Below are 27,930 nucleotides of genomic sequence, written 5' to 3' on the forward strand. Positions count from 1 at the left end.
TGATAACAACACCTGTGCTTAGAAGGGAAAGATAAGAGAGAGAGAGAGAGAGAGAGAGAGAGAGAGAGAGAGAGAGAGAGAGAGAGAGAGAGAGAGAGAGAGAGAGAGAGAGAGAGAGAGAGAGAGAGAGAGAGAGAGAGAGAGAGACTTCCAAGAAATGTGAAGAGATGCTTTCTTAAGATGAAGTAGACTAGATCAATAAAAGAGGCTGGAATACCTAAGGAGGGCCTGGCGGGTTGGGGGGGACGGGTGGGGGGGGGCGTGAATGGCAACGCCCACACAGTAGCAATACAGGATCAATGAATGGAAGGAAGTTATTCAGAATGAAGGACAACTTACGCTCCTTCCCCCTCACTACACACACTCACCAATCCCTCCAACACACAGACCAACCATTATTTAAGCATTTCAATCAGTAAAAGGACAGCTTCATTTGATTATCTGGGGCAATATGAGAAGGTTAGGCTACAATATCTTAAGAACTTCACCACTACAGCTGTTATCTATATATTATTTATTTATGTTAGGTTCAGTGATGACAGAAACGATACAAATAGTTTAAAGTCGGGAATAATCATAACGACACGGATATCACACATACACACTGTACGTTAGAAAATTACATAAAATCACAACAGCACACTCCCCCTTGGCATGAAATGAGATTAGACCAGTGTTAGGCGGTGGTATGAAGTTACACACACACACACATACACACACACACACATACATACACACACACACATACATACACACACACCTTCCATATCCTTCGCTCCTAGTTCCCCCAATGCTTTGGCAGGAATCCACGGTGAAATATTAGAAGGTGGATAAGTGGAAGGCAAAACAAGATAGACGAGATTTATTTAATGCGTTAGGGTTGCCCATTTGCACTTTCTCTCTCTCTCTCTCTCTCTCTCTCTCTCTCTCTCTCTCTCTCTCTCTCTCTCTCATATACACACATTCACGTAAGCACACTTTCATTATCTCTCTTTTACGTGGCGTTTCATCAGGTTACTATGACGAAGTGTTAGTAAAAAAAAATGAAGAAGGAAATAGAACACGGAATCAATGACAGGAGGTTCTCCACACACACACACACACACATACACACACACGTTATACTCCCTTATCTCTGGGTTTTCTCATCAGATCCAGCACCCATGGGTATTAGGACGAAAAATAAACAAAAGAAAAAAAATATATGAGAAACAAATGCATCAGGGTAAATAAATAAGCCTCCTATCGGGTTGCCAACAAACGTATTTATCTCACGCTTTTTTTCTCCCTTTTCCCACACTTCCAATACGTTCAGGTACTAAGGGAAAGGCTCTCTGGGTCAGATAAGTAAAGGGGAGTATAGGATCGAGATCAATGCAAGGGGGCAGTTTAGGGTTGCCGACACACACACACATACACACACACATTCTCACCCACACGCTTTCTTCTCCCTTATCCCTGATTTCCACAAGACTTAGGTACTCAGAGGAAGACTGTTTGAGTCAGAGAAGTAAAGAGAAGTAGAAGATACACAGAGATCAATGCAAGGACAGTTTAGGGTTGTCAACACACACGCACATTTTCCCACACACACACCTTATCCTTGCTTATCTTAGCGTGTGTACGGGGTTTTTCACTTGGTTCTGTACTCACGGTGAGGTGTTAGGAGGTGGAGAAGTAGAAGGGGAGTAACAAAGGCGGTGCGGGTGTATTGATCGTGTCCTCCCTCGCCTGGCAGACGACACCTTCTGATCGCCTCGGCCTCTCTACCCTCCACCACGCCTCCCTCCATCTCACCACGCACGCCCACACGCAGGACAAAACTGTGGATGTGATGAAATATGAGTCTAGTATTTTTAAGATTACGTTGCAGTTAGTTATGGGCTGTTTTTATTGGATTATTTTAAGGATGGGTGATTTTTATAAGATTTTGGCGTGTCCTCATTGCATTCTGGTCCTTGATGGGTTTATGCCAATGCGTATTTTTAGTTTCCGATTTATATGCTCGGGTATAAACGCGTAAATTAGTGAACAATATATATAATTGGTTTATTGGGAACGTTATCTGCGGGGTATAAGATGTGAAAATAACAAAATATTGAGGAGTAGTGGGCGCCCCTCGACCAAAACAAACATGGCGTCACTTTGTGTGGAGGAGACAATGTTTTGATGCGTGTCCTTGACCCACCACAGCGTCCACACAACACCCACCCACTATAAGGTACTCGTCACTCACCTATTAGCTAACAGAGCACAGGGCTAGGCAGTGACCAAAGTGTTTCATCTCAGGAATAGTGTATTTTGAGGTCATTTAAAAGGTTGCATTTTTTAAAGTTCCATGATTGGACCTTTAATTTCTCTTATTGGCATGGGGAGGAACGCACGGGCATTTACCCTCCTGGTGCTGCATCGCGGGTGCCAAGAGGGGAGGGCGGGGCGTGTGCGAAGCTGTGGAGGGGAGTTAGTACAGGGCAGGGACAGAGATGCGATGGCTGAGGAAGGGAAAGGTGAAGGAGGACAGATTCGCGCCCCTCAGGCTACTGCGTCTCCTCTCCGCCCCCCTCCTGCCTTCCTCCCTTCACTCGCTGCCCCTGCCCCTCCCCTCCCTCATGGCACTGCCCGCGTCCCAGTCCCGCTGTCTCGTTCCTCACAAGTGGTGGAAGGGAAGGGTTGAGCTGAGCAGCACAGACCAGATAGGGGTTGTGGTGCAGTGCCCGGGGTAGTGAGTGCCTGCCAGGCCTGTGGCAGAATGGCGCGGGGCCCATGTCAAGATGATGCATGGCAAGTACTTCAATAGGAGGCATTGTCACAAGGGATGTGTTCAGTGAGATACAGTGCATTAGAACTTTGTATGATATAAGTGAAGAGGCTTGGAAGTAGTTAGGATGGCTTTCACAGTGTCAGGTGTAAAACTTGACACCTTGAAATGCAAGGTAAATATTAAATTCCTTGCCCATTTCAAGTTGGGGACAAAATTTTTTTCTGAGATATTTTGGTGTTTTCAATTAATCTGCTAACTGTTTCTGATGAAAATTAGCCTTTTTTTTTTTTTTTTTTTATCCCCCAACCTACCCAGGAACTGCTGCTCTGTACTGACAACACCTTACGAGTACATGGCATCAAGAGACAGTTATCCTCAGCTTACAGCAAAATGACTATAAAAACAAACACATTGTGGTGCCCACCACGGTGTGGTGGGCACCACATTCTCGTGTCCCTCACCACGCTCTTTATTTACCAATGCATTCACACTCTTTTCACTGCAATAATTTTATGTTTTTTTTTTCTACTTGTTTCACCATTTTAGTGAAACTTTAACACTCATATGATGTAATCGTGGCCTGTGTATTTTCCAGGTGTTGCACATCACCTCAGTAGAACACTTTCTTTAAAACAAACAGCTGTTTCATTCCCTGAAGCAAGGAGTAGTCATGAAAGATAACTTTCTCATGTGTCAATATGTCAAATACTGAATCCGTTACTCTGTGCTTTCAAAAACACATGTGGGGCTAACCTAAGTTGCCGAGTAGCTATTTTCTCCTGGCATATTTTTTCAGACTGAGAAGGAGTGAGTTGTCAGTTTGTGCGATGTGATGCTCACGTGGGCGGGAGTTGTAATCACGTGTGACGCTGACCGTGCCTTCCTAGTCCTGGGGGACCACTAGCCCCTGAGCAGCATTATCCCTGGGGCATGCCTTAATCTTATCAAGGAGCTTCACCTTATAGTGAAGCTCCCCTGCACTGAGTACTGATAAACATGTACAAACATACATAATGCAAGTCATAGCTGTAATGGGACAGAATTGTTGGTGTGTTCAGAAGGTGACTTGCAGGTACATGTCTGTAGAGTGACAGCCATGTTACTTTTGATGACACAAGTGGTGTTGGTTTGTGAGTGTAGGATGGAGCTGCTTTGAAGTGTTGTTACTAGTGATATTGCATGAACCTGGATCACACCATTTGATGATGTTGGAAATAATAGTTTTTACTGCCTGTTTGTTTCATGTATTCTTTTTGTTGATATTAGATGTCAGTTAACAATATTATTCATGCAGCAACTGTAACTGTTTTGTGTTGGTCCAGAGTTTAGAGCGTGGTATGAGCCGGTCCCACTGGGAGGACAAAGGGGAGCTTGATTGCCTGAAGGATCAGCCAAGGCGATGGGGTGGCCGCTGCACCTCACAGATGGAGTGGAGTGTCAACAGTGAGGCTGGCCCCCGCCCTCCAGGGCCACCCCCTCCTCCCCGCCAGAGGGCCACACCTTCCCCCATTGATTATCGCAGTGAGAGTCGCCGCCGTCATGACAACCAAGATGCCAGCGTGGCCCAGGGAGGTGCCGGCCCCACCCACGAGCCCCGGCCGTCCCTCCTGGGGCCTCCTCCTCCTCCCTTCGCAGGGTCATGGCCAATCATGCCCCCTCCAGGTGTGTTCGCTGACACTGATCGCCCCCCTCATGCCATGCCCGACTTCCCTCAGCACCGGTGGAGCCAAGCCCATCCTGGCTTTTTTCAAACAACACGGGGGCAGTATGCTTTTGACATGAAGTGGTGGGCGCAGCAGAAGCAGTCGATGGATGCTTACCTGGGGGGGCCCAGCTGGGGCGATGATGGCAAGAGTGCCCATCCCAACCCTGACATGCCCCAGTGGTCCTTTGGCACCCGTGTGATGAAGAGCTCCCGGCGGCACTACCACAGCCGGCCAGGGTACGGCGGTCCGCGGGGAATGGAACCTGGGACGTTTGAGGAAGCCAGCCACCACCACCAGCGGTCTTCTGCAGCAACGGCACATCCGGCCAGCAGGGGTGGACGGCTGGGACCACGCAGCAGCCACCACCTTGACTACCACCCTCGCCATGACCCCAGCCATAGCCCCACCGACCCCCGCCGCCATCCCCACCCCTCCAACCACCTACAGCTTGTGAGAGGCCGGGAGAGCTCCCTCGACTTCAGGAAGAAGAGCTCTGTGGAGAGGAACGACCTGCGACGGAGCAGCTCCAACCCTCCGGACCAGGGGCCCGAGGGAGCAAAGTGGGGCAAGAAGCGAGGCAGGAAGGGGAAGGGGGGACAATGGGATGTACCTGGTAGCTTTAAGTCTCACAGTTCACCTAGCAAGAGTATACGACCTCTTAGTACAAATGGGGCGTTGGGGCTGGGGCGGGGTGGGCCCAGCTGGCCCACACACAAGGACAAGAAGGCCAAGCGGGAAAAGGCCAATGCTAGCTATGCGGAGGCTGCCAAGAAGAAGGCGTTAGCAGCAGCGGCCAGCAAGCTGCGGCGCACCTTCTTGGCGTCTAAGAAAAAGAGCACTGGTGGGGAGAACTCCCTGTTGGATGACAGTGAGGGGAACGAGGGGCCCGGACGCAGCCCTGCCGATGACAACAATGCCCAGGATCTGACCATGCCTCGCCGCCATCCCAGCTGCCTTGAGTTTGACATTGACATCCGCTTCAGTGCTAAGGAGTGGGCGTCGGTGGGGCGGGGCCAGGGTGGTGCGCCGGGAATGCTGGCTGATCCCCAGGGCTCCTCTGTGCCTGGAAAGCATCTACATAAAGGAGACAACCTAAGGGAGGAGCAGGAGGACTCTGGCACCTATTCTGATACAGATGTGGGCCGCACTGACTCTCACTGGTCTCCTCCTCCTGGCTCTGACCAGCCCTCCTCCTCCTCCTCCTCCACTCGGCGGAGACACCTCTCTGAGAGCTCAGGAGTCATTGACCTCCGGAAGAACCCTCCCAGCAGGGGCTCTGCCTCGCGCCCTGCCAGTGTTCGCACAAGGTCGTGCTCCATGAGTCTGGTGGAGGGCGGGGCCGGCACCAGCAGGTCAGGAGAGTCCCAGCCATCCAGAATCAAGCTTCATCTCATGCCCAAGTTGAGACGGCTCATGCTGAAACAACTTCTCAGCATGGACAAAAAATCCCTCCAGGTGAGTGTTCAGCAGGGCAGGGAGAACAGAGGTGATCAGAGGGTGGAAGTATTGTGCCAGGTGTTGAGAGAGAGTGGAAGCATTGTAGGAGGTGTTAAGAGAGAGTGGATGTATTGTAGCTTTTTGAGTGAGGGAGAAGGTGCTTGAGTGAAATGAATGGTTGCCAGGAAGGTGGATTGAAAAGTAAGAAAGTGATGTCTAATGTTGCTTTAGAAAGAGAGAGAGACAGTGCCTGTCTAAACACATCCCTAATGCTTCTGTGCAGGAATTGGTGGATGACCCTCGCTCCCGCAAGGCCCAGTTCATGATGACCCACCTCATGTCGGAGCACCGGGCAGCCCTCTCCCAGCGCCTGGCCCAGCAGCGCTTCAAGACACCCGATGCGTTGCCTGATGATGAGCTGCAGCTGCTCAACAGTCTGGAGGGTGCCCACCTCAGCTCTCTGCCCCCAGAAGTGGTGCAGCAGGTGAGTGCAGAGTGGTTCATTACCATTGTTGATATATTTCTTATATTTTCTAGCTGCATGTTTTGTAAGAAAATCTTTTCTCTTAAATAGAGTTTTAGAAATTTTCTTTTAGATAGTTTTAATCATTAATTACCTAGCATTATTATTCTGTAAAGTTTGTGATCTTCATTTTCTTACAATTGATGTACTTTCAAGAAGATATCAGATATCTTACAAAGTGGAATTGCTATTAAAAATTTTGCAACAGATTTATCTCCATAAGATAACCGCATGACTGTTTGCAAAATTTTGTCAGCATTTCTCACCAGTTTGGTGCCATCATGTCTTCCAGGTGCGAGAAATCTTGGCACTGGAGCAGGAAGGAGCAGAAGGAGGATGGGAGGCAGCAACCATCTCCCTCAGTGATTTGCTTCTCCACGGGAGTGACTCAGATGCAGACTGCCAGATCATCTCCCCGCCCCCGCGGGACCCCACCTCCACCATCACCATCCATGACACTGACTCAGAGATGGAGGAGCTGCCTGAGGAGGAGGATGATGAAGATGAAGAAGATGATGAAGATGAGGAAGGAGAGAGTGAGCATGAAACCGAAGAGCATGTTAACCTGGTTGCGAATGATGACAGTGAAATGGAAGAGGTAGAAGAGGAAGATGATGATGATGATGACTTTGAGGAGGAAGATGAAGTGAGGAAACAGCAGCAGCAGCAGCAGCAACAGCAGCAGTCTCAAGAAGACCAAGTGGCACCACCACCACTTGCAAGCAGTAGCAGCAACAGCAGCTGTAGCAACAGTATTAACAGTAGCAACAGCAGTAGCATCAACAACACTGATGACAGCACTGCCACCACCACTGCCATCACAACCACCACCACCACCACCAACAACACCAGTGGTAACAGCAGCAGCAGTGAGGCTGACGGGACAGAAGGTGTAGTAAGCAAGATGGAGGTACCTGCCACTCCTCCTCCTCCAGCGACTGCTGTCTCCAAGCCCACTCCTGATGCTCCCCCCCTCCCCATGCTGCCTCAGATCCCAGTGGAGGTGCCCATGTGTGTAATGGAACCTCTGGCTGGCACTGCTGGCAGGGAACTCAGCAGCCAGGTACGAGAAGCCACCATGAATCTGATGGGCAGTCCACCGTCAGCACTGAGCAGTCAGAGGCCAGCAGCAGAGATAGCCCCTGTGCCAGGACCCAGCTCTCTGCTCCTCAAGGTAGTAGTGTTATTTTTCATATTTTATATCCATTAACTTACTTTGTTGGAAAATATGTTACTTTTCTGAAGAAACACACTTCTTACCCCAGTGCCTTTACTACAGGTTAAAGAAGAGAGGCCATCACCTGTCAGTGAGTGTGGACTGTGTATGCACCACCCACGGACACCTCACACCTCAGAGTGTGTGTTCCCTTATGGCCTGGCTCCACCTTCTCCTGTGGCTCTCATGCCAGGACCGCCCCGCCCACTGGGAGCCACCCCACCCCAGCGCCCCGTGCCACACATCCCACCACAGCCACCACTTTCGGCCTCACTCTACCAGCGTTCCATCAAGCAGGAGAAACTTGATGGTAAGTATTGTGTGTATTGTGTGTGTGTGTGTGTGTGTGTGTGTGTGTGTGTGTGTGTGTGTACTCACTTCTCATATCTCTACAGAGTCTTACCTCAAGTATGAGCATGTGAAGCGGCCGTCCTCGGAGGAGCGACCTAAGAATCCTGCCCCCCCTGACGCCCTGCCCACCCTGCACCCTGCTGCTGCCCCTGGCCTGCATCCGGCACCACAGCCCCGGCCACTCATCTTTTCTCCAGAGAATGATTTTCCCGACCCTCCCCGGCCTCCTCCCCCTCCTCCCCCGCAGTTCAGTCCCCGCATCAAGGTGGAGCGACACACCCCCGTCCAGTTCATGTGTTGCTGTATGAGGAATGAGTGTGAGCGCAACAGCACACACAGCGCCGAGGTGCGGCCCCCATCGCGCCGCACCGTGGCCACACCTCAGCCATCTGAGAGGCGCCCCACCCCGCACCTTTATAAGATGGAGCCCCCGTCCCCCTGTGCCTCCCGGGCCAGGACACCACATCCGCCACCTCCCACACACTTTGCCCCGCCGCTGGTCTCACCTCGGTCTGCCATCTCTGGAGTGGAGGGAAGGGTCCCAGGAGTGGAGACGAGGGTGAGCATAGGAGTCCAAACTGAACGTGAAGTGAGGCCTCTGCCATCCTTGGACCCCAGCACCAGCAGTAGAAGGCTGTATGTCCCCAACTTAAGTTTAGCACGAAGTGTGACACCACTCACCACCATCAAGGTGGACCAGAGCACCAGCACTGATGACCTGCCCTGGGAACCCTTCCACCCTCAACCACCACAGCCCCTCCTGCCTGTGCACCACAACCAGCAACAGCAGCAACACCTTGAGCTGCAGCAACAACACCAGCAGCAACAACAGCAGCAGCAGCAGCAACATCAGCAGCAGCACCAACAACAACAGCAGCAGCAGCAGCAGCAGCAGCAGCAGCAGCAGCAGAGGAGCAAGAGTCGAGGCAAGGGCTGGTGGTGGCACAGGGCAGGCCGCCCAAGGAACCATATTGCCCAGTTGGCTGCAATTTCTAATTCTTTGAACAACTTTGAGTGGAGCAATGAGGCTGGTGCAGCACTGCAGCAGATGGCAGTGCTTGGAGAACAGGAGGGGGAGCTGCTGCGTCATGCTGAGCTCTTAGACCAAGAGGTCCACGACTTGCTAAGAGAGAGGCGGCGTGTGACAGAGGAGTTAGCTCGCCTCCAGCAGCTGCGAGCTGGTAAGCTGAGACAGCTGGTGCAGCAGGATGGTTCTGGTCAGGAGGGGGCAGAGGGTCCTGGCCCCAGGGGACCCACAGGAGACTCCAGGCCTCATAGGGTGAGCCAGCAGGACTCAAGCTCTGATGGTGGGGAGCCTATGGATGGGGCAAACTCCAGCAGGCCTGATCCAACAGAGAGCCTGTCCCAGCGGTATGGTGGGGCAGGGCGGGGCGACGCTCATGTTCAGTCCACCACAGACAATGCTTCTGTTGTGTCGTCCTCGCAGGAGAAGACCCCCAGGGTGCGTTCGTTCAGCTTCTCTCACACCTCCTCTAATGACTCCAGTAATGAATCTCAGTCAGTGAGGAGACAGCGGTGCACCTCCACCTGCCACTCCCCTGGGCGAGGCCACAAGTCCCGGGAGTCCCAAAATGGTCATTATCAAGGCTCCAGCAGTCCAAGGGAAGAATACTACCAGGTAGAGGGTGGTGTGGCACACCTGGGCCTGCGTCCTGCTGCCAACACTGACTCAGAGACAGACAATGACATGGGAGCGCTGGGTGGCTCGGTAGAAAGTTCAGAGGCTAAGGCAGCTGTGTCGGAGGGGCAGAACTCCAACCGAAATAGGATGAGTTCCCTTTCCAGCTCTGCAGAAGGTGACACAGAGAGTGAGGCACCACCAGACCCAGATGAGGATGATAGGATATCTAGTCTGGCCCTCAAGATGACTTTGGATGAGGGTGAGGCCATAGTGGACTCCTCTCAGAGGCCAGATGAAAAACCAGATAATGATTCCAGTAATCTGGAGGACCACTCGGGAACCTGTCCACTTGCAGAGCAGAGGGACCCGGGGCCCAGCAGATCACAAGAGTTACACGAAGCACAGAAGGTGGAGGATATGGATGATTCTGGCACATCTGACAAGCAAGAAGAGTCTGTGTCCTCCCTAACACTTCTCTGCACAAAATCAGGACCTCAAAACAGCCCCCAGAGACCTGCAACACCTCTGTCAGCCTCTGCCCACCAAACACATTCTCCCTCATACCTCAAGTCTGAGCCACAAGACATACCTCATCTGACAGATAAGGAGAGAGTGAAAATGGAGAAACAGGAGACAGTGGACCCTCCTAGCAGTGAGAAGTGTGTGGATGATAAAATGCTAACTCTGAATAGCCATCTGTCCCTACCATCCACATCCCAGGCAGCCTCAGATAGAGATACCCTTGTCAGTTCTCAGAAGAAGACTTGCTTGACCTTGTCTTCATCAGCCTCTTCTTCTCCTATGTCCTCTCCAGAGAGCCAGAAGTCAAAGAACACTTCGAGTGAACACTGTTACAGCCTCAGGTCGCGGGGGCCCCCCCACCGCATGAGACAGGTGCCCCAGAGACCCTCCAGTGACAGTCAGGAGGAGGATAAGAAAAGAAGTGACAAACAGTCCGAAGAACAGGCAGGAGGGCACAGCAGGGACAAGGAGGATGAACAGGGGGAGGACAATGACTCTGAGGATGGAGGTGAGGATAAGAAGAGGAAACGTAAGAGAAAGTCCAAGAGACACAGATTCAACAAACGCAAGAAAAAGAAACTCCACGAGAAGATTGGAAAGCACTCCCCCCGCCCAGTGACTGAGGGCACCAACAAGGGGGGTGCCTCGCCAGTGCAGGATGAGGACAGGTTCTCAGATGAGGCGTTGGAAAGCTCCGGTGATGAGTTGGCCTTTGTGACTCCCCCAGCTCATGGTAATGCTGTGCTTGACATGAAGGTAAGGCACCCCACAGGCACCACTTTCTTGTGTAAAGATTTCTTTCTTCAGTAATGTTTTGTATAATGATTTTTCTTCTAAGTTTCCTTCTCGACTCGGTCTCAAAAATCTTGCTACATGACAATACGTATCCCCATGCAGGTGGTGGGCGGATACATCATGACAGCCTCCAGCGACGGCACCGCCCGCTGCTACGATCCAACGTCAGGGCAGGTCATGGCCACCTACACAGACCACTCGGACCTGGTCACCTGTATTGGGGTAGTGGGCCAGCCAAACTATGATTCTGACAATACAAAGTTCCTGGTGGTGACAGGCTCAGCAGACAAGAGTGTGTGTGTTTTCAATGGCAAGGTGAGATTTTGGCCTGGGCTTCTGTGATAGTGCATTGCTCATTTTGTTGAAAAAAATTATGGATGTGATTGTGGAGAAAGTAATATGGATGGCTGTTGTATTCAGGATGACATAGATTTAATATAACTATTGCTGCCCACAGACCGGTGAGGTGCAACAAAGGCGGGAGGTTGGGGAAGGAGTGCGGTGCCTTGACATCAGTTGGGGCCAGCTGTTCCTTGGCACAGAGGGAGGCTGCGGGGCAAGGTGGAACTTCAAGGTGAGGATGCTGCACAATTATATCATTCATGATCATAATTTTCAGGGTATCTCGAAACTTGGATTTTTGCACAAATTTCCTAAGTTAGTTATCTCCATCTCCCTGATTGTTACCAGTGATTTAATACCTCTACTAACCAAGGTAGGAATGTAGCAACTTGAACTGGAAAGTTTTCAATATCTTCAATTATTTTTATAATACTGAAACAGATTTCTGAGGCATGTGTTTATGAGTTGTGGTTCTCCCTCTGCAGGACAAAGGAGTGACGGAAATGGTCCAGTTCTGTGGCAAGGCCGTGACCAGCATGAAGGCCATGACGGAGGGTGGCCGCCGCGTGCTGCTGGTGGCGGCCAAGACCACGCCACTCATGATACGTGATGCCATGACGGGTGAGTGGTGGTGGTGGGCGGTGTGGAGGATGTGTGGAGTTCATGGTGGTGGAAGGAATTAGGTGGTTGGAAGTGAAAGATGTAATGATGACAGGTGTGCCTCTTATAATACCAGCAATCATGAAAATAAAGACTAATTTCCTAGTAGGTAGGTCATATCAACAGTGTATTCCTCTACTCTGCCCCTCTGATGGTGTTCCCAAAGATGGCCACAGCACATCCTTTTTACCTGTTTAGGTCCTCCCGTTCACTAGGGTGTCTTTCATACATGTACTCCTTTTCCTTTATTTTCTTGTATTTCTCTTATGACTTATTATATGGAATTGTAGCATCTCTGACATTTTCCACTGCCAGGGTTGTTCCTTCGCACACTGGAACACATGCAGATGACTGTGTATGCCACAGTCTCCTATGGTGGCCTGCTGTACACTGGAGGCTCGGAGAAGATCATTGTGTACCACGACTTCACAGTGAGTGTTGTTGTTGTGTGATTATTGCCTTCTTTTTGACCAGCAAGGTGCCCCGTGAGTGCTTGTTTCACTGTGACTAGTTTTGACTAGAAATTGATTTAGCTTAAGTTTAAATTTTTTGTATATATTTAATTGGCATGAAATCTTTACATATGATTGTTTATACCTTGTTCTCTTAGTGGAGAAAGATAGGCACCTGGTCCCTTTTATAAAAAAATAAATAAATAAGTAAAAAAAAAAATATATTAATCAGTCAAAGATGAAGGTGTTGCCAATGTCAGACCAATGTCACAGACAGTGTTTCTGCACAACAGTACTGGGCTCTTCTGTCTCTCAGGCAGTGTTTGTACCTGAGAAAACATCATGAAGAGAGTGTTGCTTGTTTTAGGTGCAGACTTCACACTTGTGTGAAGTCTGGTGGCTTTGTCAGGTGCAGACTTCACACATGTGTGAAGTCTGCACCTGACAAAGCCACCACTTGCTTTGCCAGGTGCATCTGCACCTGGCAAAGCAAGTGGTGGCAGAGGCGGTGAGCTGCCAGTGAGTCAGTGGACAGCATCTTGACTCACATAAGAAGGACCTTCTGCACTGCTTTCTAGTGTGTATTCTGCTGCTCTGTTTTGCTCCATAGGCCTTGATGTTGCTAAGCCTGTTCTTGGCCGTCTTGCATTTGTACATCATTCGTAAAAACATTTTTAGCTGTAGGGCAGACAAAAAAATCCCCAACACCCTCCCCGTCAACATCTGGGTGAGGACTGAGGGTCTCCCACACTTGTGACTAGCCCAGCTGATTGTCAGCTGGCCCAGGTGGAGGAAGGAATGACGTGACAAAATTAGAAAAAAACTACTTTTTAGTGTGAATTTTGTGCATACAAACTCTGAGCCATACTGCGTGTGTTGGCATGCACGTCAGGCATACCACAGCAGTGCAGGGGAGTTTAAATCTCTTAAAGGGACCCTGTTTTTTTAATTCTACAAAAATGGGCTTCATCACCTGGTAGTGCATGGCATCTCTGAGTGAAAAAAAAAAACTAATTTTATCCATTCCAAAAATAATTGTCAAAAAATATCCCCCAGTCGCCCCCTTAAAAGACAGAATCTTGATGGTTTGCTTTGTATTACAGTCTGGCAGTAGCCGTGGACACCTGGAGAGTGAGGCTGATGTGTCCTGCCTCACCGTCTACAGGGACTATCTTGTAGCCACTTGTTATGACGGACTTGTCAGAATATTCTGCTTCAAGGTACATTTTATTTCCTGTCAATGAGACTACATATGATGTGACAAATGGTATTACCAGTTATCAAAGAAGTGCACATTCAGTAACTAATAGTTCTCCAAAACTTGTCAAATTGGAGTGCTTTGATTGATGATAACTGCAGATGTTGGGAGTTTAAAACAGTTGTTGAATGCTTTTGGCTTTAGTAATTTTATACCTGTGTAGCCACTGATGTCATCTCCCAATATTTATTTAATCACTCAAATCCAATATAGTATTGAGACTAAATATTTTTCCTTTTAGACTGGGAAGCTTCTACATAGACTATCAGTAGAATCAACCAACAAGATGTTCATATGTTCTGCTCTGTACAAGGACAGGGTGAGTCTTTCCCTTCAGGGGCACAGTTGTGGGGTTTTGTGAGAATGGCTATGAAGTTCAGGAAAAAGTGGGGCTTATTTTATTTTTTCTAAATATCCCCTGCCAGATTATAGATGTTTCTTATATGGCAGAAAATACGGTATATTAAAAACAGAGACTTTTAACCTCTATAATTTACTTGGGACTTATTATTTCATGATATACAGTTAATGGACTATCAAACTTTTATTGAGATTGAGTCATTCTTGGCTTAGAGATACTTTCTTTCCTCAGCTGTTAGTGGGCAACAAGACTGGGGAAGTAGTGGAATGTCGGATGCCCCCTGAGCTGAAGGCCTTGCCCAGCTCTCCGTGAGACAACCCATGGCATGGGTGGCTTGCAACCACCCTGGTGACAAGCAACTCAGGCTGGATTCAAATACTCGATGCTTGGCCCTGTCCAACCAGGCTGCAGCAGGAAGAAAATACACCTTAGGTTTAGTTGACGTGTCTTGTGATACACGTGAGACAGTGTTGGTGCTGTCCAGCCCAGTGACTTGGAAGTGGAGGGACAGTCCAAAGGTTGGTGTCCCACCCACCCACTCAGACTAGATACTGATTTCATAATAAATGATTAAGTTTCTCTCTTTGTGAGGAATCGGTGCTCAGAAATTCTATCTTAGAGTATTAGGTCAAAAATAAATTGCATTATTTTTATTTTCTATGGTAAGGAAGTGAAGTAGGTAAGTGATGGATGGAGGAGATGTGGAAGTGGCGGTTGCGGAGGCATTATGAGTAATGGTGGCAGTCCGTTCCGTCGTGTATCCCCATGTTTTCGTAATGTTGTCTGGCTCAATCTTGCTCACTTTTTTGTGGAACCTGTGTGCTCCAAGTTCAATGTCCATCCAGTTGTCAGTAAACACTCCTACATTAGCTAGCCAGACCCTCACATTGCCAGTCTGCCAACGGTGGGAACCCCAGCACCACACGAAACCTCTGGTCACACCCTTTGAGCCCTGCATGGTTGCCCTCTCAGCTGTTTGCCTGAGCAGTTTACGAGTACAGGTGAAGGGCTGAAAGGGCTCCACCAGTTTGCCCAATACAGAGTACTACATTCTGCTGGGTGCAGTATGGTCCTGCATTTTGTGTTTCAAGTTTCGGATCCATAATAACTATTCCTGTGTAATGGGCAGTGTCTCGTGTTTCACTTGTTAAAGACGATGGCAAGTCTTTCATTGACAGTTGACTCCAGTCGGCGTGTGAAAGAGTGAAGAAAACTCCCCAGTCAATACAACTCACTACCAGACGGTTTGAACTAGAGGATTAAACTCTTTTTTCATGATTCTCCATTAGTGTTTGCACCACATGGTATGACGCCTGTGGTGGCGTGGCCCTTCGGGGCACTGACTAATTTTGATTCATACTTGGAATCCTTGTCCTATGATGTCTTTCAGAAGCAAATTTGTAGATCTCTGTTTTGTACTCTGACCTTTTTAGATTTGTCACTTTGAACAGGAGGAAATTGACAACCACTTATATTTTGTTAGGCAGGAACCAGTTATTTTGGAGTTACTATGTGTAAACCAATTCTCCGGTGCCCTCTCCTACCCCATCCTCATTTTTTGCACCTGAAGCACAAAACTCATGTGATATGGAGGTGCACCCAGGAGACCCAGGGATGCTTGGGCGCACTTCCAGGTTCTCACAACGTCTCTGTGTGATTGATTCGGGTCACACCTCTGGCAGCTGTAATTACCCAGTGACTTGTCCACTCAAGTGCCAGCCTTCCTGGGGCTGTCTCCTTGTTGAGGCAGCAAGGGAAGGTTAGGGAGCAAGAGTGAGGCTTGCTGCCATCACAAGCAGCTCTTGGTCAATTGAGAAAACAAGGGGCTTAGTCAGCAGCTTGAATGCAAAGTGGCAGGCCAAGAAAATAAACAATAGATTTAAATTAATGTTTTAGAAAACTACATCAAAGTACACTATTTGCAGGTATAGTATCAAAAATAGTTCAAACTAGATTCTCGTAAAGGACTCTGGCACCTTTGGTATTTGTCCAGACAACTGTCTGCTGTGGCCTGGCAGTGTGATCCTTCAAGTGGTTGCTAAGCCTGTGCAGGCAAGGCCAGGTCCCATCATTGAAAAGGTCTGCATTAGTTAAAGCAACAAGCGAAGACTTAAGGCTCAAAGCTTCCAGAGGTGCATGTTGACAATGAATCTTGCAATATTAGATTTACTGACTTTTAGTTTAGCAAGAGTACTTTATTTTGAAGAGGTTTTTTGCATAGTTTCTAAGGATGCTGAGCAGCCTCATGGTAATTTTGTAGTGATCTTTTTGTGGGATGAGGAACGCTTGTGAGGCTGGTGCCCAGGGTGCACCTCTTGGAGCTAGTCAGGTGAATCAAGACAGTGGCCATGCTCTTGTTTTATCATTATTTTTCTTAAGTCTGAAAGTACATTACATTACTTATTTTTTCAAGGGTTTAAGAGTAATAAGTGTTTTTTGCTCATACAGATCTCAAATGTGACAATTGTTGTGAAATTTTAATGTTTATCACATACTTGCTGTTTATACAACAAAGTAAATTAAAAAAATATATATATGAAAAAGGTATGGACTTTTCTTTTATATTATTTTCACACACTAAGATATTTCATTGTTGTACCAGTAATGATTATGCCACAAAGGACCACCACCAATATGGAGTCTTTCATAGACGTGAAGTAAGACAGAGTTGGAATGTGAAGCTCACAGCTCACATTCCTGTGGTAGTAATCAAGAGATACATGTATTCAAATTAACATGTGTTTACTCACAGTAGTAACTGTCTTAAATAAAAACATTAACTAAAGTAACATTTCTGGTTATTTTGTTATAAAAGCCTCAATAAATTAATTACTTTTGGAGTTTAGTCAATGTTTTAAATAATGACTCATGTCAGATAAATTCCAATATTTTCACACCAATAAAAACTCTCCAGATACAGATTTAACATGTTCAACAAAAACATTTACACAGTTATAAAAGATAGAAATCCAGGAAATGCATAGGATTGTATGATGGCACGAGGGGCACGGCGGTGGCCGGGTGAGGCTGCAGTGCTAGGAGATGAAGGCCGACTCAGGCTGTCCAAGCTGCTGCAGGACTCCACACATGATCTCCCGCAGGATCTGAGGACACACCAGCACCACTTTTACCCATTTTGTGGAGCATGTACCATGTGTTCACAGGGGAGTCTTACACTATTATCTCTCAAAGTATGGCCCAAATTCAGGTTTTATATATATATATATATATATATATATATATATATATATATATATATATATATATATATATATATATATATATATAAAGCATCATTTTATTGCCAGGGAATAAGTGCAGATACACATTTTTACAGCAAATGCCATGCCTGTGACAAATAGTGAAGACTATTTAGCCAAGGTGAAGGCAGGAAATGAGTAATTAGTACAATAGCAGAGCCATGAAGCACCATGCATAACCAAACAAGCGGACACACTGACCTGAGGCTTGCAGTGTTCCTCCACCCAGGAGATGACAGACCCTGAGATCTCTGCAAAGTTACTGGTGGACACAGCTTGCTCAAAGGACTGGTACAGGGAGTCCATCACTGCACGGAACTGAGGAAATGACGAGTAATGCAGTGATGTAAATTATTGTATACTGTTCTTTCCTCTGCATTACAACACCTTCCCACACTACACAGCTTGATGACCTTGATGATGCTGTGCTGTGCTTATATGCTTTACACTTAATCAATCAGTTCTGGAACTAGCTACAAATATAAACCATGAAACTTCTTTAATTTTCTCTTATTTCTTATTTTTATATGCATTATTTTCCTTCACTGACATTGTTCTTTCAAATTCAAATTACCTTCACTTTACCTTATTCTACCATTTCCACCATCTGGTACTTGCTCTCTCTGACTATCACCTATCAATAAAAATGACTCCATGGAAACTCACTATTGCTCAGCTTCCCCTCACCACTAAGACTTGCAACTCCCACACCAACGTAAAGACTGAGGGATTCTTACTACTTGGAATTTCACGTCATCGGAGATCTGCTTGCTGAGTTGGCCCGGCTGGCTCTGGTGGGCGGACACGATCTGCTCATAGTTCAGCTTCATGATGGTGAGAGCCACCACCTCCTTCTTGAGTGCTGCCACATCCTCCTCTTGCTTGCTCTTCTCCTTCTTCAGGAACTACAGGCATCAATTATTACTTATATTAGTACCCAAGGATGTATTGGATTTACTGGTGGATGTCTTCTGAATGTATGCACTCACACAAAGATACTAAATGCTGGATAATGCTGAAATATAATATACTGTTAAATGTTAGTCAAAAATGTACAATGCAGAAAGATGGGAGAAAATTACAGTATGGTGGTATCCTTATTTTGTAACTTATTCCTTTACTGAATCATATTTCTTAGTTCAGTTTTATCTGTGATGCCATCTTACATGTGTGTGTGTGTGTGTGTGTGTGTGTGTGTGTGTGTGTGTGTGTGTGTGTATAAAAAATACAAGAAACTGGTATGGTTGTCAGACCTGGATGTAATCAATGCTCTTCTGCAGGACAGTGGCCTTGGACATCTTGTAGCCCTGGCCTTGCTCTGAGCTCTGGCAGGTTGGCACCAGGTCCTGCAGGGAGTCATAACCCTTGTTGATGGCATTGCGTCGCTTCTGCTCAGCCTGTGTGTGTGCTTCGCGCCTCCGCTCCTTGTAGCTCATCTGGTTCCCTCGGTCGCTATCCTCATCATCAGTCACGTCTTTTGAGGGAGGAGGGCACGACCAGGTGAGACTTTGTCAGGATCTTTACTTGTCTTCACCCAGCAAGGTTTGAACTCTCTGTCCTCAAATTGTTGTCAAGTTGAAATCAAAACTGTTCAGCAAAATAAGCTTTATGTTTATTCATTTCCTAGATTCAGGGCCATGCACGTAATATTATATAGAGGATATTTTTGGCACAATGATAAGTACAAGTTCCAAAGTTTATAAATTTCTTATTCCTTTTAATTGAATATATATAGTTACATAATGTGGAAAGGCATTTTTGCTATGAACCAGTTTGTATTATGTCTGTATAATGATTTAGCCAGTACAAATATGTATATTACACTCAATTAGCATCTATGGTAATAGTATTCTTTACTTATTCCAAGGGAAGCTTCTGATTATTTTAATTATATTCACACTGTATTATTACTTTTAACATTTAGAGTTAATATTGTATGGAAAAAGAAAAATCAGTCCATAAAGAAAACAATAAATAAACAAACAAAAAAAATAAAAAGTCACAAGTTTCCAACACAATGAGTTACAGAAACAATCAGTTCCATGAGATTAGTTATGATTTACAGGGAAAAGCAACACATACAGGTAAGTAGCACATAAACAAGCCTGGGGCTGGTGCCTGACTCTTACACACCCTACTGGTAACCCGACAACAAGAGCGAGACTCAAAATGAGAGAACACCCTTGAGAGTCTGGCTTGGCTGACCTGTGTTGTTGGCCGAGGAAGTGAGGGTGTGGATGGAGCCGGTGGAGCTGCAGCGTGAGAAGGGATAACGCTGGTCACACTCCCGCTCCTCTGGGGGGTGGGGAACACCGGGGTTTTAGTGCAACACCCATCAATGAGGGGGATGAGGGAGGATGTTACGAAAATTATTCCGGCAGAGGGGAGGATGATGGGGAGGAAACGAAATTTGCTTTACCTGCTGCACTGATTCATGGGTCACTAGCACTACATGTCTGTATTCTTATCATTAAATCTGTTGGCGTCATGCACTGCTTCTTGAGATGAAGGTAAAGGTGGTGTTTGTGTCTGGCACATGACCTGTCTTTCTTTCCATCACTAACATGGCACTCTTGACCCCCTGATGCACATGCTGATATGAACTAGGATAAATACACATGTACTATCTCTATCGGATTCACTAACAGATTGCTTTCTATGCATTCTGACATGAACACGCAATAACTAAACTCCACAGAAATAGAAAAAAATAAAATAAAAACAATATATGACTCATGTGACTCATGCAGGTAATACTAAAAGCTAAGGTGTGCAGTTCCTGTGACTGAGTGTGTATTTATCATGCAAGTGAACACCAGTAGGTTGGGAGGGTCAGGCACCATTACCATCATTACCACAACCACAACCATTAGCAACAACAACAGCAACAACAATCACAACAATAACCAACAACAACAACTGCTACAGTAATCAGCCACAAATCACAACACTCACCATCCATGTTGATGTCTGCAATGATGCTTGCTGCGCTGTCTCGGCCACTCACCACCTGGGCTGCTGCTTCCGCTACAGCTGGGCCATGCCACTCTGTTGGCCAGGGAACAAAGCTGACTCTCCTACATCATGACTAGGTCCTCCAGATATTTATTCTTGTCTCTCCCTTAAATTGTGGCACAACACTAGGGAAAATTTGACAAGCAAAGTGAAGTAATGGTGTGACAGCTGCACGTTCTGCCACTGTTCAACAAGTGAAAGGAGTACATGCAAAACCTGGTCATGTAGTCAAGAGTGGTGCAGCCCCCCCCCGCCATAAGGTTAGGTTGTCATGTTAGGTTAGGGGGTGAAGGCGAGCATATTATGTTAGGTTATGTATGGGTGCCCATATTTTAGTCATATTTGCTTCTCCAGCCCAAAATTTCCAAAAAGGAATAACCAAAGGCCAAATTTCATTAATTTTTGTATTCCCCACTGAAAATCCCACTCTACCTCCAAGTTCCCCAGGTTGTTGGGGCTGGGGAGAGACAACAAAGGAACATAATTATAAGGAGATGCTAGTGGTAACATTTACCTACATTTATGTTTGCCTGGGACAAATATGATTTCACAGATTTGCTATGATGCTGTGGGGATGTGAGGTAACTGTGGCATGCTGTGTTGAAGTGAAGTGACAGTGGGATGCTGTGGGAATGTGAAATGAGAGGGATGCTGTGGGGATGTGAGATAGGGTGATGTTGTGATGTGAGGTGGCTGTGGGATGCTGTGGGGATCTGAGATAGGACGGGGATGTTGTAGGGATCTGAGGTAGGACGGGGATGCTGTGGGGATGTGAAATAGGGCGGTAGTGCTGTGGGATGTGAGGTAGGAGTCTAACCAATAATTACCCATTACATTTGCTTGTCTGGACTACTTCCTTATTCCTCGGCCATGTAAGGATAATCGCACATGCCCAACACAACAATAAACACGCTCAGGTGAGAGGAAAAGGTTACGTAGGACAGGTGATCTTATATAACAACCAAATTGAGGGAGGACTGGAGTAGCAACAGGAGCAGTGACCTTGGATTCTTGCTCACCCTGCGTCCCTCCCTCCCTCCCTCCTTACCCCAATTATTCCTGACATGTGACCCTTAAGTTAGCCTCCAGCAGACCTCCTGAGACACGAACTGAAGGAGGTGAGGTGAAGCCCTTTAACACTCACGTCGATCAGCTGTTGTTATTGTAGTGGCCAAGGTTTGTTTACATCGGGTGACTCGACTTGATGGCAACCCCTCTTATCTTATGTGCTGCGTAATATATCCAATACTCCACTGTGCCCTTTTATAACCCCCCCCTCCCCCTGCACTAGTTTACCTTCTCACACCAACCCGCACTAGCAAAAAATTAATCTGATATACTATGAATAAAAATCAACCAATCCGTACACTTTTCTCCCTATACGATAGTGCATTTTCGGGGTTATTTTCCACTTCCTTTAATAAGATAAACAACTCAAGGTCAACACGAACTAATCTCATTGCTAATAAATCACATACATGCTTCCCCTTGCAGGACCAGCACCCGCCAGCAATGAATCCCCCAGCAACACCTCCAAAGCTCCCCCAACCGCAGCTGAGAGAGAGAACGGAGAGAATGGAACCAAGTAGAAGCAGGAGAGAAGAGCGCCTGCGTGTCATAAATACTCACTTGAATCTCGCCCGCAGGTGTCACAAGGATGCTGCTCAGGTGAGTGTGTGGGGAGTTCGACTGGGGAGTAAGTGGGGGAACATTAATGGGGTGAGGTCATGTGGACTGGGAGATATGGGGATGTTGTGGGATACTGTGGGAATGTGAGATGTTGGGATGCTGTGGTGGTGTTGGAATGCTGTTGGGATTTGAGATAAGATGGGGATGCTGTGGGGATGTGAGGTGGCAATGGGATGCTTTGGGGATGTGATGTGGCTGTGGGATGCTGTGGGGATGCAATAGAAGAGCAGCTTGGCATAATGAGGACAAACATGCACACAGCCACTCCTAATCTTATGTCAGCAGTGTTGGGATAAGCAGTAATTGACTTGTCTCTATTTCAGAAACCAAAGCCAGTCAACATTGGATGGCGTGGAACTTCAGCAGTGGAGGCAGTGGGGGTGGAAGTGGAGCTGCCACCCAAGGGTCTGGAGGAGGCACACACCACACTGCTCACCCCTCCTGCCCTCAAGTTCGTGGCTGACCTGACAAAGCGGTTCAACAGTGAAGTGGACCTTGTAAGTTTCAGGACCTTATTTTGAAACTCTTTTGCCTCATCTCAACTACTTTAAAAGGGCTGTAGTTGAAGCTACACTGGTACTACTACTAGGACTACTACCCATGTACCTACAACTACTAATTGTCCTGTTAATGATGATTGATACACATTTTTTATCTCCCTCAGATGCTGAATGAGAGAGTTAGAAGAAAAGTGGAGCTAGATGTGACAGGCAACCGTCCAGAGTTCTTGGTCAACCCACAGGTGAGGTCAGGTTTTATTTTCTGTTGGTGTCAGCATCTCTGGCTATCCACACTTAATGGCTCCAACACCTGCTGAGGTATTGCTCTTAGATTTCTGTGTGTATGCATTAAGTTTTAAGTTTATGAGGAAGAGAAATAATAAAGAAAATTATCATGATACAGTAATTATTACAAACCAAAAGTTCTACAAATTATTTTTATAATGGAGGACACTTGGTTCCTAATGCCAAGCTGTGGAAGGTGGTGTGTCTCTACACTCAGCCTTCACTCACAGGCTCAGGCACCTGACTGGAGGGTGGACCCTGCCCCAAGGAGGCTGCAGGACCGCAGGCTGGACCTTGGAGACGTGTCTCCTGCCAACACGGAGCATTTTGTGGCAGCTCTTAAGTGCAAGGTCAATGGTATCCAGACAGACTTTGATGATGGTCACTGCCCAACGTGGCCAGCCCAGCTACGTGGCCTGTACAACGTGTTCAAGGCAGTGCACGGCTTGTTCCCTGACATCGGGGACATTGGCAGCCTGCCGGTGCTGATGCTGCGGCCCCGGGCCTGGAACATGATTGAACACAACATGCTGGTGAGCAACACTGATAAGGAGGTCTTGGGAATTTAAAAAAGCCATGCAGTGTGTTGTAGCTTTTGTAGTGTGCCAACTCAGAGCAAGAAGAAGCAATTGCACTTTCTGTTCATAACATTAACAATAAAAAAACAGTAAAAAAAAATAAGAGAATAGAATAAATTTGTATTTTTGTGGCTATTTATCCAGAAGGTTCCTTTTACAAGCTCTGTATTCATGGGAAACTTTATATTCCTTTGGTCTTTCCAGGTGGATGGCCGGGAGGTGCCTGGCCCTCTGTTTGATTTTGGCCTGCTGATGTTCCACTGTGCAGGGCGGCTCATGCAGGCTGAGAGTGGGCCCTTCTTCTACCTGTCCAAGGTGGAGGGTGCTAACGAGGCACGCCTGTGGAATGAGATCTTCTGTTGGGCTCAGGACCAGCTTGACATTCCCAGGGGTCTGTTAGCGACTAATGATGCACCTCTCCTCTCTCTCTCTCTCTCTCTCTCTCTCTCTCTCTCTCTCTCTCTCTCTCTCTCTCTCTCTCTCTCTCTCTCTCTCTCTCTCTCTCTCTCTCTCTCTCTCTCTCTCTCTCTCTCTCTCTCTCTCTCTCTCTCTCTCTCTCTCTCTCTCTCTCTCTCTCTCTCTCTCCTCTCTCTCTCTCTCTCCTCTCTCTCTCTCTCTCTCTCTCTCTCTCTCTCTCTCTCTCTCTCTCTCTCTCTCTCTCTCTCTCTCTCTCTCTCTCCTCTCTCTCTCTCTCTCTCTCTCTCTCTCTCTCTCTCTCTCTCTCTCTCTCTCTCTCTCTCTCTCTCTCTCTCTCTCTCTCTCTCTCTCTCTCTCTCTCTCTCTCTCTCTCTCTCTCTCTCTCTCTCTCTCTCTCTAAGATGTGCAGTTTATAGGTATCTATCAGTTGTGCAATAACCAATACCCTGTGGAAAGAAATGAATTTGAATTTGAAAATGAATTCTTGCAGGAACCATCAAGTCGTGTGTGTTGATAGAGAATGTCCTCGCCTCCTTCCAGATGGAGGCAATACTGTACGAACTCCGCCACCACTCCATCGGCCTCAACTGTGGCATCTGGGACTACTCCGCCTCCTTCGTTAACAAGTTTGGTGAGAGAGAGAGAGAGAGAGAGAGAGAGAGAGAGAGAGAGAGAGAGAGAGAGAGAGAGAGAGAGAGAGAGAGAGAGAGAGAGAGAGAGAGAGAGAGAGAGAGAGAGAGAGAGAGAGAGAGAGAGAGAGAGAGAGAGAGAGAGAGAGAGAGAGAGAGAGAGAGAGAGAGAGAGAGAGAGAGAGAGAGAGAGAGAGAGAGAGAGAGAGAGAGAGAGAGAGAGAGAGAGAGAGAGAGAGAGAGAGAGAGAGAGAGAGAGAGAGAGAGAGAGAGAGAGAGAGAGAGAGAGAGAGAGAGAGAGAGAGAGAGAGAGAGAGAGAGAGAGAGAGAGAGAGAGAGAGAGAGAGAGAGAGAGAGAGAGAGAGAGAGAGAGAGAGAGAGAGAGAGAGAGAGAGAGAGAGAGAGAGAGAGAGAGAGAGAGAGAGAGAGAGAGAGAGAGAGAGAGAGAGAGAGAGAGAGAGAGAGAGAGAGAGAGAGAGAGAGAGAGAGAGAGAGAGAGAGAGAGAGAGAGAGAGAGAGAGAGAGAGAGAGAGAGAGAGAGAGAGAGAGAGAGAGAGAGAGAGAGAGAGAGAGAGAGAGAGAGAGAGAGAGAGAGAGAGAGAGAGAGAGAGAGAGAGAGAGAGAGTAGTGTATGCCATTGTCGTTCTCTATCCCAATTTCTTCCACTTACCTCCTCTGGCTTATCTTTCCTTTCCATGTCTTTTCTGTGCTTCCTTATCACCTTTCTCTCTCTCTCTCTCTCTCTCTTTATTCTCAATGCACATTGTTATTAACTTTATTGCTGTTTGGTTCCTTCTTCCTCCAATTTTCTATTTTTCATACTTCCTCATCCTTTTCTTCCTTCATTTATACCTCACCCTTATTTATACTATTTTGATACTCTCCTCCTCCTATATATTAATTCATGCCTTTTTTCATCCTCTTCCTTATTTTTTTCTTTCTTCATTTATACCTCACCTTTATTTATACCTATTTTTCTTCCTTCATTTATACCTCACCTTTATTTACATCTATTTTAACCTTCCTATATCATCCCTTTAATTTTTCGTCATCTAGGTCACCGAGATGACTTTGTGCTGCCAGACAGGAACAAGTACGTGAACATGCAGCGTCACTTCCTCCGCTCCTACATGGACCTTGTCGTGCACACCTGCCACAGGAGGGGAGCCCACGCTACAGGGGGGATGGCTGCCACTATGCTCGTCTCCAAGTACGTAGAGTGGGGAGTGTTGGAGTGGCTGGTGGTGGGACGTGAAGGTTGTGTTTACGTAGTGTTTGTGTGTGTTGGGTGTTGACTGATGTACGTAAATGGGAGGGGTTAGTGTGTGTGTGTGTGTGGTGTTTCTTTGAGTTATGGAGGAAAGTTCTATGTGTAGTTTGGTTAAATAGAAGACTGGTATGTGATTTTATTTATGACTGTGGAAAAAGAGAGAGAGAGGGAGAGATTACAATGTCCCTTGTTTTCCTGGTTTCAGAGATTCCTTCCTGGTGAGTCAGGTGACGGCGGCAAAGCTGAGGGAGTTGGTGGCTGGCGTGGACGGCTTCATGGTGTACGACCTGCGTCTGGTGCCTGTCATGCTCAAGGTGGGAAGCATTCAGCATTGTGTTATTTTAAGCATTATTTGTTATTTTATTCCTGGATGACTCTGCAAACATAAGGTTCCAACCATAGTAATAGTTTTCATGTTAAATGGAATGTAAAAGATACCATAAGATTATTATTATTATTATTATTATTATTATTATTATTATTATTATTATTATTATTATTATTATTATTGTCATCATTATTATGAATTTATGCATTTTTTGCCTGCAGATAAAGCAGGATTTGTATTCATAAGTTATGACCATTATATTTTCAGCTGTATAGGACCCTTGGATTCATCAACCAAATTGATCGTGTGAGAGATGATGTGAAGGTGACACCAGCTGATCTGCTAGAGATGCCTGCAGGTGTGTGTGTGTGTGTGTGTGTGTGTGTGTGTGTGTGTGTGTGTGTGTGTGTGTGTGTGTGTGTGTGTGTGTGTGTGTGTGTGTGTGTGTCTCACTTCAAACCTAAACTTGCATGGTTTATAGTATGACAATTTTCTTGATTTTACTAGATTTAAGGAATTTCCTTAAGCAAATTTTTTCACTGCTCCATACCACAGTAATTGATGCAGTCACTCATGTACTCACTCACCTTCAAGTTAATCACCAGCTCCTGTAATGCCCCCACTCACCTCACTCACCAGTCACTGCATGCACTAACAGCTTCCTCCCCTCTGCTGCCACATACAGGAGGTGTCACACTGGAGGGCCTGAAGCACAATGTGGCAGTGGGCATCCTCTTCATTGCAGCATGGCTCCGGGGGCAGGGCCACTACGTATACAAGGGAGCAGTGGAGGATTCGGCCACCGCGGAGATCTCCAGGTCCCAAGTGTGGCAGTGGATCAGGCACAGGGTTAGTGCTCTGGTTGCTGTAATGGTTCCAGGTTCACTGTGTGCCTCTTCCTGCTCTGTCCAGTATCCAAAGGACTAATTTCTTTCCTTATTATTTTTGTGGGCTGTGAAGGGGGCAGCTGAAACAAGGCACCCACACACACACACACACACACACACACACACACACACACACACACACACACACACACACACACACACACACACACACACACACACACACACACACACACACACACACTTACAGGCATAGGCCATCCCTCACATCTGATTTTTTATATTAATTGTACGTAAAGTTATGATAAAGTTATACGTATATGTGAGATCTTGTCAGAAATGAAAAAAAAAATATGTGTTGCATTCTTGACATAGTGAGTGCACAGAATTGCCCTGGGTTAACCACTAGCCATCCTCCTCCCTGATAGGCCACGCTGGAAGTCAGTGGAGAGGTGATCACCCGCAAGCTTGTCCAGACCCTCATCAAGGAATTTGTCGATTCTGCAAACACTGAAATAGCACCAGATGAGGCAGCAAGGGCACGGCTGTCAGTGGCTGCCGAGATTTTTGAGGAGGTGGTGACAAAGAGAGACTTTCCTGAGTTCCTGACAACTTACCTCAACCAGGACCACACCTTCAGGGCACACCAGAAGCTCTCCTGCTAAACTTTGGGACCACAGACGCCTGGCTTAGGTCTTTTAGCTGAGATCCTTTGCCTACGCCTAACTGAGACCTGGCAAAATATTATTCTTTGTTAAACGTAAGAGGATAGAAATTTAATAGCAGATCTTGTATTGAATGTGCAATATTTTCTTTTGTGTTATTCATCATTGATATACTGTAAATCTCTCTCTCTCTCTCTCTCTCTCTCTCTCTCTCTCTCTCTCTCTCTCTCTCTCTCTCTCTCTCTCTCTCTCTCTCTCTCTCTCTCTCTCTCTCTCTCTCTCTCTCTCTCTCTCTCTCTCTCTCTCTCTCTCTCTCTCTCTCTCTCTCTCTCTCTCTCTCTCTCTCTCTCTCTCTCTCTCTCTCTCTCTCTCTCTCTCTCTCTCTCTCTCTCTCTCTCTCTCTCTCTCTCTCTCTCTCTCTCT

General features: G+C 46.9%; 4 protein-coding genes across 23 annotated transcripts in view; 2 read left to right on the forward strand and 2 right to left on the reverse strand.

The window, feature by feature from the left end:
• Positions 1 to 2,506, reverse strand: part of LOC135115754 (synaptosomal-associated protein 25-like) — a 48,656-nt gene extending 46,150 nt beyond the window's left edge. For 4 of the 11 annotated variants that reach the window (XR_010276038.1, XR_010276039.1, XM_064032723.1 and 1 more), the window contains exon 1: positions 1,654 to 1,804. The gene's annotated coding sequence lies outside the window, so the exon portion shown is untranslated. Of the gene's footprint in view, positions 1 to 1,653; positions 1,824 to 2,394 lie in introns of those variants that run through there. The other 7 variants (XR_010276037.1, XM_064032721.1, XM_064032725.1 and 4 more) reach the window with 5 other exon arrangements.
• On the forward strand, positions 2,016 to 16,811 carry LOC135115747 (uncharacterized). The gene is made up of 13 exons (XM_064032703.1): positions 2,016 to 2,221; positions 4,084 to 5,922; positions 6,188 to 6,388; positions 6,720 to 7,601; positions 7,707 to 7,953; positions 8,039 to 10,914; positions 11,056 to 11,268; positions 11,411 to 11,527; positions 11,781 to 11,916; positions 12,271 to 12,386; positions 13,511 to 13,627; positions 13,907 to 13,984; positions 14,258 to 16,811. Exons 2-13 carry the CDS (start codon positions 4,099 to 4,101, stop codon positions 14,336 to 14,338), a joined length of 6,888 nt encoding a protein of 2,295 aa, XP_063888773.1. The 5' UTR covers positions 2,016 to 2,221; positions 4,084 to 4,098; the 3' UTR covers positions 14,339 to 16,811.
• Positions 16,376 to 21,970, reverse strand: LOC135115762 (max-like protein X). Of its 10 annotated transcripts, none has more exons than XM_064032754.1 (7): positions 21,931 to 21,970; positions 20,242 to 20,334; positions 19,492 to 19,581; positions 18,540 to 18,760; positions 18,024 to 18,191; positions 17,488 to 17,604; positions 16,376 to 17,130 (listed from the first exon to the last, which is right to left on the reverse strand). In XM_064032754.1, exons 2-7 carry the CDS (start codon positions 20,246 to 20,248, stop codon positions 17,062 to 17,064), a joined length of 672 nt encoding a protein of 223 aa, XP_063888824.1. In that variant the 5' UTR covers positions 20,249 to 20,334; positions 21,931 to 21,970; the 3' UTR covers positions 16,376 to 17,061. The 10 variants fall into 10 exon arrangements, with proteins under 10 accessions (XP_063888824.1, XP_063888822.1, XP_063888821.1 ...); XM_064032752.1 differs by lacking the exon at positions 21,931 to 21,970 and adding an exon at positions 21,780 to 21,919; XM_064032751.1 differs by lacking the exon at positions 21,931 to 21,970 and adding an exon at positions 21,446 to 21,600.
• On the forward strand, positions 21,784 to 27,757 carry LOC135115752 (malate synthase-like). The gene is made up of 11 exons (XM_064032715.1): positions 21,784 to 21,969; positions 22,314 to 22,487; positions 22,655 to 22,732; positions 23,006 to 23,308; positions 23,558 to 23,744; positions 24,261 to 24,401; positions 25,456 to 25,609; positions 25,875 to 25,983; positions 26,265 to 26,355; positions 26,683 to 26,846; positions 27,271 to 27,757. Exons 1-11 carry the CDS (start codon positions 21,814 to 21,816, stop codon positions 27,505 to 27,507), a joined length of 1,794 nt encoding a protein of 597 aa, XP_063888785.1. The 5' UTR covers positions 21,784 to 21,813; the 3' UTR covers positions 27,508 to 27,757.
• The last annotated feature ends 173 nt before the right edge of the window (positions 27,758 to 27,930 follow it).

Source organism: Scylla paramamosain, chromosome 29, assembly GCF_035594125.1.
Source record: "Scylla paramamosain isolate STU-SP2022 chromosome 29, ASM3559412v1, whole genome shotgun sequence".
In the NCBI taxonomy this organism is placed as follows: Eukaryota; Metazoa; Arthropoda; class Malacostraca; order Decapoda; family Portunidae; genus Scylla; species Scylla paramamosain.

Excerpts from the sequence above, each read along its gene's own strand:
- LOC135115762 (XM_064032749.1), bottom strand. Across the intron at positions 19,582-20,241 it reads TGCAGACATCAACATGGATG|AGGAGCGGGAGTGTGACCAG; the intron begins GTGAGTGTTGTG and ends CCCACCCCCCAG. Across the intron at positions 17,131-17,487 it reads AGGAACACTGCAAGCCTCAG|ATCCTGCGGGAGATCATGTG; the intron begins GTCAGTGTGTCC and ends GTGTGTCCTCAG.
- LOC135115752 (XM_064032715.1), top strand. The coding sequence starts at position 21,814 with ATGAATCCCCCAGCAACACCTCCAAAGCTCCCCCAACCGCAGCTGAGA. Across the intron at positions 22,733-23,005 it reads AGTTCTTGGTCAACCCACAG|GCTCAGGCACCTGACTGGAG; the intron begins GTGAGGTCAGGT and ends CTTCACTCACAG. Across the intron at positions 23,745-24,260 it reads CCAGCTTGACATTCCCAGGG|GAACCATCAAGTCGTGTGTG; the intron begins GTCTGTTAGCGA and ends GAATTCTTGCAG.
- LOC135115747 (XM_064032703.1), top strand. The coding sequence starts at position 4,099 with ATGAGCCGGTCCCACTGGGAGGACAAAGGGGAGCTTGATTGCCTGAAG. Across the intron at positions 7,602-7,706 it reads CCAGCTCTCTGCTCCTCAAG|GTTAAAGAAGAGAGGCCATC; the intron begins GTAGTAGTGTTA and ends CCTTTACTACAG. Across the intron at positions 7,954-8,038 it reads CAAGCAGGAGAAACTTGATG|AGTCTTACCTCAAGTATGAG; the intron begins GTAAGTATTGTG and ends ATATCTCTACAG.